The 13,990-nt window shown below is 37.2% G+C and overlaps 1 protein-coding gene across 4 annotated transcripts in view; it reads left to right on the forward strand.

Annotated features, from left to right (window-relative positions):
• USH2A (usherin) overlaps nt 1–13,990 on the forward strand; it is a 394,302-nt gene that overhangs the window by 221,158 nt on the left and 159,154 nt on the right. For all 4 annotated transcript variants that reach the window (XM_074579436.1, XM_074579435.1, XM_074579437.1 and 1 more), the window contains one exon: nt 13,596–13,775. In XM_074579436.1, coding sequence (XP_074435537.1) covers nt 13,596–13,775 — 180 coding nt within the window. The remainder of the gene's footprint in view (nt 1–13,595; nt 13,776–13,990) is intronic.

Below are 13,990 nucleotides of genomic sequence, written 5' to 3' on the forward strand. Positions count from 1 at the left end.
CATGAGATACACACTTTTTGAAGCGCAGAAATACTTCTGCATAAGTATAGCCCCTGGACAGGGCAAAGTATACCACTATGAGAGTGAGCGATTTTTTTCTAATGCATGTTGTATTTCTATATTTTTACACTGCCATCCCTAATGTATATTGTTAAACTCTGCTTGATGTGTTGTTATCTTATCATTGCCCTACTATAGCATATGGTATGCTGAGATAGCAGGTTGATGACATGGCAAGTGTTTAAATAACATGTAACTTAACACTTTCTCTGTCATGAACTTGTTATTCCAACACATTAGAGACACCAGCTGATCTAATGCTGAATATTCTATAGATGTCCCCAGGTTTAGCTCCTTTTTTGTCCTGTTCCAAATCTTTCAAATTTCACATGTGTATATCTCTGACTGTCTTAATATTTTATGTACGCTGTTTTTCCACTAAATTGGTCTCCCATTCATCGTATTTGTTTAAGATAATCATATAACTTTCCATCCAGCTGTTTTCACAAATATGCATACCTCATAGGAATTAAAGTGAACAGCCTGAGAACTTATTGGTTATTTCATTGTTATAATAAGTTGTATTTAATTCTAGACTGTTTTCTAATGGGGTCAGGTCACCTTAAATAGTTTGCAAAAGATTTAAAGTTTCTGTGGGGTTTTTTTTGGGTTGGGGAATATTTATCCTCTTATGGTAAAAAAAAACCCACAAACCGTCAGAAAAGACTACATTGTAATACATAAAAGCAAGAGAGAATGTTCTAATTCTACTGACTTCTCTAAATTCCTGACTTTTGAATCCAGTATAAATGTTTCTTAATGCATGTCTTGGTTTTTCATTGCTGTTTAGTTCTGATACTGACGATGATACTTATTTTTGGATTTTTAGGTACTAGCATGGCAAGGTCTTGGTATATAGTGTGTGCCTAGTCAACATTTATCAATAGGCAAATTGGAAGAGGAAGAAATACTATCATAAAGTGATTGAAAAGGTCACTGTGGAATTGCAAGTTTGAAATGTAGATCAGCAGGAAATAATTTGGATTTTCTGCCAATAGAGGATACTGATAATGTATTTTTCCATAATTTGACCATGCTTTAACAATGAATGCAAGAGAAATATATGTATCAATTAGCCTTCATTTTCTAATTCAACTGTTTATTTTTCTGACAATCTTTCTCATTGAAAGTACTTGTTGAGACACAGAAAGGAGCTTTGTTGAGTCTGTTTCACCATTCTGCTCTATACAGGTATGTTTTCCAGGAGAGTGTTTGTTCCCAGCAAACTGCATGTAGGGATCAAATATGATTTTAGAAATTGAGGGTTCTGTCCTGATTGTGCAATGATCAGGCAACATGTTTTCCTGCAAAGAAAAGTTCCTTTGCCTCGAGTCATTTAAGTCCTGGTGCCTCCTTGGAAGAAGCCTTAAAAAGGAATTTGTTTTGCAATTGGTTAGTCCAAGGCGTGAAATACTAGTATTACCAGATCACAAACAGCTTTTCTCTATTTAAGAGGAGTTAAAGTTCATGTTATTATCTGATACACTTCCAATTCTCAGAGGACTTGCGGGGGAAAGAAAGGTGACAAAGTCAGGCTTATTTCCCTCAAGTAGTTTCCTCATTCAGCCCTGTTTACCCTCAGGGTGGTTTAGATTAAGTACAGGGTCATTTTTAATTGCATGTGGATATCTGAAATTAAGTTCTAGTACAGGAAGAATCAGGTATTACCTCTTTTCCAGAGGAGAGAGTTGGAGGAAATTCTTATCTTCCTACCTGTGTTAGATGACTGCATTAGCACAAAATGAATCCAAATCTGTAGTCCCCGGGATGCTGTGATGCATTTGAATTCAAGTTTGACATAAAGAGAATCCTTAATTAACTATATGTCCTTAGGGATTTTCACAACACAAAGTTGCAGGGTTATACTCAGAAGTCTTTGTTGTTTGTGCATGTAGAAATCAATGTATGTTATTTTCCGTTTTGTTAGGGGTTTTTTTTCTTTTTTTTTCCTTTTAGTTTTCGTAACGTCTGTTGTTGACGTATCATCCGAGATTCTTACTTTTTGGCAAAGTAGTTCATCTGCTATTTTTGTAAATGGAAAATTACTCATCTGGTAACTGCTTATTTGGAGTTCTGGGCCAGGAAGCTTCCTTGCAGCCTACTCTTTCTTTTGGCAAACTGGACATATCTTACAGTAGAATACAGTGTTTTGTGGCAAAAAGAACAAGAAGGAAAAAAAAAAAGCAGCTACATCTATAAACAAGTTGACTTTTGCATATATACATTAGAATTTTGTTCATCTAATCTTTTTAGTTTAATATTTACTGTATGTATAAATAAAAAGAAGGAAACACAGACCATCTGTTAATTTAGCTTGTATTAGACTTTCCCCTTATAATCCTGATTGGGCACAGTGCTTTCAGTACACACGCCAATCAGAATTCAAATAGGGAATGGTAAGTATCAAGCTAGTGCAAAAAAGCAATGTCTGCTGGGGGAAGACATGCCACCTGTAGATGCCAACAGAAGTGGGGAGAGGAATGCTGAAGCCCCTTAAAGTTCCTAGCCTGTCTTGTCTTGAAGGCTTGAGAATGGAGAATGAAAATTCTGTGTGGTGTTATCTTCAAAGATGCAGAAGGAGGTCAGTGTGTTACATTTAGATCTGACAATTTAAAAAGAACACAACAATTTTTGAGAATTAAACATGTTTCAGTAATGACTAAAACATTTCTAAGAGACTTGTTAGGCCAATTTTCATAGTGAATTTCTTTTAGACATGGTTATTTGCATAATTACCTCAAAATATAAATATCTGAGTATAGATTTGCATTTACAGTTACTGCAACTGAATATGCAATACCTGACAATAGATACAAGTTCAGATGTGCTTTAATATTTGCCAAAAAAATTCTTTTACAAAAATGGCAGTATAGTCATTCTTTATACATAATCGAAGTATAGGATTCATTTTCAAGACAAGCTATTTCTTAAAAAACTGGCTATTTTTTTTCCTATTGTGAGTAGTTATTAAATCTTTCCTTTCATGGAGCTGAACATTTAAGAAGCTGGTACCATAGAAATCAGCACGCAGCACAAATAGCATCATAAACAGGAACAACCAACAGGGAGTTTGAGCAGTTCCCACTGGAAAGTACATAGTGACAGCGGGAGAGCATGGCAAAAATAATCATCCCTACCATGAGCAACAGCATTGGCATATTCATCATCATCACCTGTTGCACTAGAGATACACTCTCCCCTACTCCCAAAGAGGGATGCTTTTTTGGGAGCCCTTAGCTGCTTTTCCAAGTCAGCCATTAAGGAGATTTTTCATATTTTATCCCCTTCTTCCCTCATTCTGTGTGTGTCTCCTTAGTTTTAACTACAGACCTCACTAATAAAACTCATTAGTCCTAAAGATGTTTGAGGGGGGGAAAAGGGGGGGATGTGTGATCCATTTTCAAATAGTCATGTGTAATCTGTTCGCTAGAGCAGGACTTAGGGGTATTTTGGCACTGAGTAATGTGCCATTTAAGGTTTGATTTGCATGGCTATAAAACTCATAGTCTTGCATGCACTTGTTGGGTAACGTTTAGTCAAGCTTCAGTAGATTTTGAACAGGTTCACAATACACCGTCTAGTAGCATGATTTCCTTCAGCACCAGATATGATTTTCTTTTCTGTTCCTTGTTTGGAGGAAAGCAAAATGAAAACAGTCCCTCTCTAATTTTTACATTGGACAGTTTCTTTGATGAAGACTCTAGCATCAGACTGTACATAGTGGTTTAATTGATCTTCTGTGTCTCTCTGTTCACATCGTTATGTCTTTGTCACATGTACACTGGTCTATTTTGATATTGTACAGTGTAATTTATTTGCTTTCCTGTTATAAAGCAGGTACATAAGACTGAACCCCATTTCTGTGAGGCACGTATTTATCAGTTCCTATAGGCTGAAACTCCTGGTGACTGCCAATAGCAGGATAGTCTCTGAGACCATCTCTGCTCCCTTGGAATAGTCTAGGGAATAATAGCAATCTTCTGGACATGGCACTGGTAAACAGTATTGAGTAAAAGGGAATTTGCCAATCAGTTCTCCTATGAAAATAGTCTTTGACTTAATGAATGTCTTCTAGAGTTTTTAACCCAGATGAAGGCTGAGGACGCTACATTGATGGTGCTTAGGTATCTATGGTAAATCCTAAATGCAAAAAAACAATTTATGACATTTGGCACAAAGTGATTAGTGTCAACCGTGTAAATATGTGACACAAACAAAATATGTATAATCTGACCAAGGCTCCTGCAGATGAAGAAATTGCATATGGATACTTGTATGTGTTGATTTCAAACAAATATGCTTCTCTTCAGAAATTAATGTAAAATCTATCTATTTTATCAGGTAGAGAAAGCGTGATGAAAATTGGTGTTTGACAAGCTTTGATGAGTTGTTATTTCAACTGTATAAGGATGCTAAAATTATATTTTGATATTTTGACTATGTAACTTTCTAGTGTTAGGCCAGAGTTATGCCAGAAAGATCAAGATACTATGACGGGTCATCCTTTTATGCGCAGTTGCAGTTGATATGGCTATTTATGTTACTCTACATGTTTTTGCCGTAAGAATGCTAGAGGGAGCTACTCTATGAGTAAGTACAATAAACACTCACTTGGGTGATTCTGTGGTTCTTTCAATCTACAAGTACGTCATTTATGATGCCTCGTGTAAGGTGACTGGAAAAGCCAAAAGAATGTCAAATAAAAATCCTAGATCAAGTTTAGAGCTTCATTCCTTCCAAAGTATTACAACTAAGCGTAATGGCATTTGACAGTATTGACATTTTTTATATGACTTCTTTCGGCTAACTCAGCATTCTGAAAAAATAAATAGTGTTCTCCCTTTGTGATTGAAAGGGTTAAATAGTACCAATTCATTACCACTCACAAAAGGATTTATTTTGTTCTCATAAATCAGTTTTATTCCACATTTTTATTATTCTCTTGGGTCAGCTGCTCCAATTGAAATCAATACAAGTGCAAGTGACACAATCAATCTAGATATTTGATTATGGATTTGAGACTCCCAGTTCTGCTCTGTGTGTTTAGCTAGTCTCCTTCTGATAGTGTCCCAGGAGAATGTAAAATTCTTATTGGCATCCATGAATTATGGGCATAGATTCTGAAACCAGATACTGTGATAATCTCCATTTATGTACTGCTGCAGCTAAAGAATGAATGTTCTAACCATGGAAAAACAAACTTGAAGATTTTAAAGCTAACTGTTTCTGAAATTTTCTTAGTGTGTAAAATCTCTCCTGAAATAAATTTTATAAAGTCTGATCATTTGTTTACAAAACCCCTCAAACAAAAGGGATTAAATCAATAATTACATGTTCTATCACCAGTTTACCATCCCAAGTACACAAACAATATATAGACAATGTGATGTTGTGCAACTTGGGGTGCTGAACTGTGCCGGGATGCTTTCTTCTGTTTGTGTTGGGGTTAGAGCTCCTGAACACTAGAAGCCTATGTGAAATCCACATAAAGTGGTTGTACTCGTAGAATTCTTTCCAGAGTTGGATGGCCTCACCCTATTTTATGATTTCTTTAGGTCACGGCTTGAGTCGTTACAGTGTGTCCCTACAATACTTAGTACAGTGAGGGGGGGCAGCGGGTCCAGGACTGATGCCCCTTGGTGCTGTTGCAGCAAAGCCAGTTACAATACAGATGAATACACTTACAGCAGAAATTTAACACTATACTGAATACACTGTTCAAACTGGAAGGTCTAAATGAGACAGACTCAATTGCAAGACTCATGGCACATTTCTATGTTTATGAATGATTAATGAGAAAACCTAAACCAGTAATTCAAATAACAAAGTTTCTTCCTGACAATTTCATCTTACAAATATAGAGTTTTTAAGTTGAAAGCCTCATGGCTGAACTGGAAGCTCAAAAGGGTAGATGAGACCACACACCAAACATTCTTCTTTGCCTGCCGTCACGACAGAGTCTAATCTTGGCTATAGTCATTAACTGTCATTAACGGCGTCTGTGCTAACTTTCTTGTATGAGCTCCCCCATCACACTGTGGGCTTTATTCATATTTCAGTCCATAGAATTAATGAGCATATAAATGCACATTTCTTTGTGTTTGTAACACTACTGATGACTTATTTCTACTGACAGGAACATGCTTTCATCATGATGATAACCCCTGCTTTGCTTTAGGGTTCTTGAAGCATTCTGCAACTTTTCATAGAATCATAGACCAGCTGAGGTCAGAGAGCACCTCTAGAGATCATCTAGTCCAACCCCTCTTCTCCAAGCAGTGCCAGTTGGAGCACATTGCCCAGGACGGTGTCCAGTAGGATTTTGAATTTCACCAAGGATGGAGACTCCACAACTGGGCAACTTGTTCCAGTGTTTTCTTAGGTTTAAACAGGTTTTCCTGTCTTTCTGTATGTTCCCATTGCCTCTGGTTCTATTGCTATATACTGCTGAGAAGTGTCTGCTTCTTTACACTCTCACACCAGATATTTATACACATTGATAAGATTCTTCACCCTCCAGCCCTTCTCTTCTTGAGGCTAAACAACCTCAGTTCTGTCAAACTCTCTTTGTGTGACAGATGCTTCAAGCCCTTAATCGTCTTTGCAGGGACTCCACTCCAGTAAGTCCACTCCAGTAAGTCCATGTCTGTCTTGTACTGGAGAGCCCAGAACTGGATAAGCACTCCAGATGTGTCTCACCAGGGCTGAACAGAGAGGAGGGATCCCTTCCCTTGACCTGCTGGCAACGCTCTTCCTAATGCAGCCCAGGAGGCTGTTGGCCTTCTTTGTTGCAGGTACTCATTGCTGGTTCACGTTCAACTTATTTTCCACCAAGACCTCCATGTCTTTTTCAAAGTAGAAAAGCTGCTTTCCAGTGTCAGCCTGTATCGGGGTCCAGCTCAGAGTGACAGAGAGAATGTTTAGCACATGCATTCTGTAGATCTCAAGAGAGCCTAAGGTAGCTGTACCAAATTTAAGTCTGTGGAAAATCACAGAAGGTGCCTTTGCCTGTTTTAAAGTGAGGGAAACTGGGCTGATAAAGAAACAACTTGCGTAGTACAATCAGAAACTCTATCTGGGTCTTCGAGCTTTCAGATTTCTGCTGTATGTGGCCATAAGGACCTTCATATTGTTCTTTAAATAGTTTCTATTTTTCAGTCTTAAAACTAAAGGCTTCTTTAATTACCAGGGAAAAAGGAAAAAAAGCTAAGGTTTTTCAATGAAGGTAATGGGAACTGTTCATTATTTACAGGAAAATGAATATTTTGGATTCATAGTTTTGCCAGTTTGCCACAGTGCTTTTAAATTACCCATCTTGCCTCACCCAGAAGCTCCCCCTAACCCATGAGAAAGAAGATTTCCTATGATACTTTAAGAGGCTTCTAGTTTCGGACTCAGTTTGATGGACTGAGAGGAACAAACAGTGGCTCAGGAAATTGAGCCACAACATTGGCAATGTACTCATCTGAAAAAGAACCAAAACAAAACGAACCCCCCCCAAACAAAAAACGCCACCCCAAAACACAAAAAAAACCCCAATGGTTTGTTGAAAAGAGGGGTATGGTGTCAAAGCACAGAAACCACTTCATAAGATCAGTATAAACAATTGGGATGACAGTTGGAAAACAGTTCCTTGTTACAATTCTTAGGCAAAGAGTCACCAATAATGTCGGGGAAAGATTTTTAGCTGTATTTTATTGGGATAATCGAACAAATGGAAAGTAATGTTTTTTATTCCGAATACTGCATTAGAAACAGTGGGGAAAGGACAGAGGGAGAGAAGAAAAATCATAGCTGGGAGGAAAGCAGTAGCTTGTGTGGAAGTTAATGAGGCTGAAGAATAGACAAAACTAATGGGCAAAAGAATGAGCTTAGTGAAGAGGAAGTGTTCATATTCACAGAATTTCCCCCAGAAAGACTTGGTGCCAGAGAGCCAGGAACCAGGACAGGGACAGAAACGGATGCTCAGTGAAGATGAGGCAAATGGAAGGATGGGAAAGGGGGGAACAAGTGAGTTCTCGTTTCGTTTCTGTTTTGCTATTCTGATACTCATTTTTTCTGTGGCCTCAGATAAAGTGCTTAACCTCTGTATGCTCACACATGTATGAAGCAGGCACAAAAACAACTTTTTGTGCTAGTTAACGAGGTAATCTTTGTATAATTCTTTACATCCTCATATGAACTGTTCCTCATATGAACTGGATTTTTGCTACCGTTATTCTTTGAGTAGTTTTCTACGGTGGGGATAGTTCTGCTTCTATCTGTTTGAATAGTGTGAAGCAACACGCTCTCTAATGTAAGAGGGGTTATCAGGACCTGTACATACATAATGGAAACAGTATGTAGGTTGGTAATAATATTTCAGAGCATGACACAAAGCCTTAAACTCACCCCAAAAATGCCTTTTTACCATGTAGTTACACACAATATATAGCGTACTTTTGTGATTGAAGCCTTGTGTTATCTTGAAAGAAAATATTAGCCCTTTAAACATTTGTGATTATAAGATTTAAGTGTTTCATGCTTAAGTACCTTTTAGGTGGAAATCTATCTGCGTTTCACGAATTATGGTCCTGTAATGTCACTTAAGTTCAGATAAATCTGGGGGTAAGATGAGAAGTCAGCCAGTTTCTATGGCACTACAAATAGGAAGAGGTAGAAACCTTCTGTTTTACAAAGGCAGCTCCGTTGTTGCAGTCCTAAAAGAATATAAACAGAAAATTATTAGGAAGGTGATTTTTGACCAGTATCTTCTTTATAATGACAGCTAGCTCTTGATGATTAGAGAAAGAAAAGCACATGAGTGCCCAGAAATATTTTTCATTAGCATGGCCTTCTTGCTTCCTAAACTCAGCAGCATAGTTGTGTCAGTGTGTTTGTGATACTGACATATTAGACAGTTTAAGTTTAAACTTTAATAATCACAAATGCAATGGTAGTAATGAAAGTATTTGGTAATTTCAAAAAGATTGCCCACATATATGAAACATGAGCTTTTACTCTTTGATACATAAAAAGGAAACATCTCAGTTTATTACCTGTTTCCTTAAAAATGTTAATTTTGATCCAGATGGGGAGAGTACCTTTAAATCAGGCGAATTCTGGAAAAAAAAACAGTTTTCAAATGTGAGCTGAATGCATTTAGTTTGTGTTATTTCTTTTTTCCATTGCGGTCTTTGTCATAAGAATGGTTTCATGTTGTACCATTTCCTGCGCTCCTTACAACCTTTGTCACATGAATAAGATATCAGAACGCTAATGACTAATATACAGTATTCTGTGTCTGCTGATACTATACTGTACTACCGTGACCTTTGCAATATTATGTATTCTGATTGGCTGTCCATTTCACCTCTTCTCCACAAGTTAATAAGGCTGTAAAAAGGAGAGAACTTGAAATGGCCAGCCAGTCAAATTACAGAATATTGAAAAGGTCAGAGCAGTACAGCACACAGAAAAAAATTACGGAATATATGAGGCATTAAAATTCTTGTGACAATGATTATAACAAGAATGGAAAAGGATACCCATTTATGTTATTTCAATCTAGTGAACCCCATAGGATGATGGACCCAGGACAGCAGTAATTTACGCACCACCAGCCCACAGGAGCTTTATTCATCTATTTACAGGGGTACTCAGTAACAGGAATGCACGTCTGCTTGAGAACCGCCTTCAAAGTGTCCACCCAAAAACGTAGTGAACCTTCAAACAGAAACACTCACCAGCTAGAGTGCCGTGTGAAGCTTAGCACTTTTAAAAAATGATTTTGAATGGAATATGTATTTGTGTATCTTTTTAACGTAAGCATGTTTTATTACTTGACTTTGTTTCAAGTATATGTAGTTTTTAAGTATGTACGTGTATACTTTTTAGCCTTAATTTCTTCATTTGGGTAATGTTTTCCTGAAAAACTGAGATACTTTGATCTGCTAGAAACTAGGAATAAACTGGGAACAGCACAGCTTTTTCGTAAATACCAGGCTTAGCCAAAGAAGTCCCTCAGAAATATTGGGGGAAATACGGAGAGCCTTATGAGCAGGAAGGCTAGTGAAAGAACAAAACCATCACGATGCAAAAATATGGAAAGATTAAGGAGCATGGGGAAGACTTTCATTTCTGCAAAGGGTTTAGTCTTTTTTGAGAGATTATAGGAGGTGGTGGCTCTGAGCCCCCTTTCATCTGAATTCATCTTTTGGTAGGGGTACTTGTGTGTCTAAGTGTTGAAGGACACAGTGAACCAGTTCTAGGAGTTTGTTTTCTGCTTCCGTAGGTTGTGCATGTTAGCTGAGTCTTGAGGGAATCTTGCTTGTTGCAGTGCTATTGACTGTTCATGGCAGCAGTTACAAGCCAGACACGTGCAGGAACGAGGAGGTATTCTCGTAGAAACCACTTGTCTGAAGTAAAACAATGTCTCTTAGGACTGTACCAGTGTCTGAGGCCACTGTTCTTTAGCTCTGCAGCAGACTTGCTGGTAGGCTACAGTAGGACCTGTGAGCAGGACGGAGAGAAAAACACACATGAAAATTGGAAAAAGAGAGGCCTCATCCACTTATACTCACAAATAGGGTCCACGCTGAAGCAGTCTAGGCAGGAATGGCACAGAGCGATATGACAGGGTTATTGCTGTATCACTTTCTGTCAGACTGAACCTATGTGTCTGTATTTTCCAGCCCACTGAAAGCAAAGTTTAAGCAGTGAGAAGTGGCCAAGCTGCATATTGCAAGTCATCCCCAACAAGACCTGCATTTTAAAAATATTCTTCTAATATTTTACTTGCCGGTAGCAGTAAGTTGCTTGGCTGGCAGCTGGGATTAAACACCTTTTGTCTGTGTAAATTTCAGGTTAGGAAACTTGCAAGTGCTGCTCAGCCTTTTATTAGAAGCAATGAAAAATTTTGAACTGGTATGTTGTCTAACTCATTGTAAATTTGCAAGTTCATTTTTGAGCTGAATAAAATGGTTATGTAATTACATACTTCTCCTAATTATTGAGTAATTATATACTTCTTATAATTGCCGAGTAATCACTCTGCTATAACTAGAATTTAATGTTACAACTAATTGTATAATTACTGTATATTAATGTTGTTATCCAGGCAACTTGGAATAGAGCGTTATCCTTTTAATTCCTTTTCTGTTACTCTAAACTGTGTTTTTAAAAATATAGTATAGTTAGCCACTGGAAGAAAGATTAATAGTGGAATAAAAATATCAGCAGAGGAAGTACATTCTTTCATTCTGGGCTCAAGCGGATGAGAACAAATATATTGACATGTACTGTACTGTAGACAGAAAAAGTTGAATTTTCTCTTTAATTGGTCCCATAAAATGCTCTTAGGGAGCCTACTTTTGTTACTGAGGTTTGAATCTATCCTATGTGCCTTGATCTGTCAACACAGGATTTTTAAATTTTCCTGCACATTGTAGGTTAAACATTTGAAAAATGCATCTTTGTTTCACAGCCACCTGAGTCCTTAAGTGTTTCACATCACTAGGACCTTAAGAATGTATATGTCAGTTGGCCATTTGTAATGGCTTAATTGTTGTTCATAAACCAATAGGTGCATATAACAGTCTTGGGTTGTTGGGTGGGCATTGCAAATATTAAGTTGCAGACTGCCTGGCGGTGCACAAAAAACCTGTGATAGATAATGGGAGAAATGTCCTTTGTTGGATTGTATCTACTCCCAAATCACACACAAGGACAGTTTCACAAAGATGCAGAAGGGGGGGTTGATATACAATTTAAGAGCTGAGATCAGGTAATGAAGATGCATTTTTCTACTGCTGGATGCGTAGTCTGGGTACATAAGAGTAATCTCAGACAAAATAACTTTGCTTCTGCAGAATTGGTATGTCTGTATGTGGAATGTGTAAAACGTCGTTGTTTTTCTTGCACGGTAAGAAGCTTTGTCTCTATTGCTGTTTATAAAATGGAATCTCTAAGGCTAATGTAAAATTCAGTGAAATCCAAAATAAATCCATCCGGTTTCGTGAAACTGTTCTACATTCACACTACTGTAGTCTGTTCAGGCAGTCTGGTGCTATGGCGTGGTGTAATCCAGGTAGAATTTGAGCAATGAGGGACTAGACTACAAGACAGATTTATAAAAAGAGATTCATAAAAGTCTTCCCCTCCCCAAAAACTGAGAAAGTAAGTTTGCCATCTGTACCAGCAGAATAACTGAAAACACTCTTTGTGCAGCTCTGTGAACTTCCAAATAATGGAATGGCTTGGGACTTGTACCATAAGTAAATCATAGGTTGTTTGTAGGAATCCCAAAATTAGAGGAAAGTCCAGATCACTCATTCACTGTAAAATGTAATGTGGACATGACTGAAATGTGCATGTGTAGGATAGTGCATGTCATAGAAATATGGAATACTTGAAAAACTGTTTCAGATTTCATAACATTTCAGTTTTAACAGTTCATTTGAAACTTGCATAAAAATGAGAAAACCCAATGAGTATCACTTAAAAAGTAATTAAAAGAGAGTTTGTAGCGTTTTTTAAATTCTTATTTAGATTTTGTAGAGGACTTGGATGTGAGTATTCAATATTGTGCCTGTGACAATGCCCTAGTTAATTTTAAATATTTTTAATAGTTATATTCTGTTTAATCTCATTCTCATACCTGCGGTCTCAGATTTGTGTGATTCTGCGGTTGTTTGTAATGCAGAATTTCCATCGATATCCATGTGAGAGTGCTCCATGCAATGATGAATAGTATTAATAATATTAAACATTTATATAGCACTTTATATGTTCAAAATATTGGACAATCTTTAAATGAGCTCTCAGATACATGAACGAAAACTTCATTGCGTCAAAAAAAATTGTTACCTGACATACAATTTTTTTATTTTCCAGTCTTACTCATCAGGTATTTTGGAAAGGTTTATTTTGTTATTTTTGTAGGGTAGGATATTGTCTTATCTTAAGCTGGAGATCCTAAAAGTGTTGTAAAGGAAATGTAGGTTGCTGTGGTGTCCTCTGATGATTTCGACTGATAGACTGAATGCTTGTATTTTCCTTGTATTACCTTTGAGAGGACTGTACGCCATGCTGGAAAGCATGTGTTTCTTATGCATATGAATCATTCTTATGTATGCAGTGGAGTTAGCTTATAAACTCCTAAGGTAAGTGTTTTTCTAGTGAAGTCAAGAAGCTTTACCATTTTTTCACAGGTATAAAAATTAACATTAATGTTTTGATTTTGCAGTTGTCATACAACTAGAACACGAGTAATTTCTGAGAACTGGCTTCTGTTTGCGGTATATAGCAGTCAGCTTTGCAACTGCATGGTTGATCCATTTATTTTCCACGTTTTACAAGTACCACAAACTGTTAGCAAAAGGAAGAGAAATAGTGAATACCTTTTCTTCCAAATACCCCATTTTTGGTGTTATTGTTATCAATGGCAGCTTTTAATTTGGGTAGAAATAAGACTTGGTTCACAAAGACAGCGATGTAGCAGATGCAAGTTCTAACATTTGTTCTTCTCCCCCTCCCTCCTTCTTTTTTCATAACAGCTAACGCTAATTATTCTATTTTAAATGGTACTCGGATGTTACACAGCAGCAACGAATCCAATGTATGGGTACCCGTTAAAGGACTGATTCCATTTTCTAACTACACAGTACAAGTGAATGCTTCCAACAGTCAGGGCAACTTGATAAGTGATGCTATAACAATAGTCATGCCTCCAGGAGGTAAGTATGAAAAAGTGCTTTTTCTGTGCATGTAACAATTACACAAATACTCTGTTGAACAAAATGTTATTTATTATTGCAACTGAGGACTGCAAGTTCAGAAGAATATGTTTGCATTAGTAGATCTTACTAACAAAATTGTTCTTTTCAGCTTCTAATTTGTCACGTTGCTCAATTTAAGAACTAGAGGGTGAAAATAGGTAGTTGTATAGATA

This window comes from Larus michahellis, chromosome 3 (genome assembly GCF_964199755.1).
Source record: "Larus michahellis chromosome 3, bLarMic1.1, whole genome shotgun sequence".
In the NCBI taxonomy this organism is placed as follows: Eukaryota; Metazoa; Chordata; class Aves; order Charadriiformes; family Laridae; genus Larus; species Larus michahellis.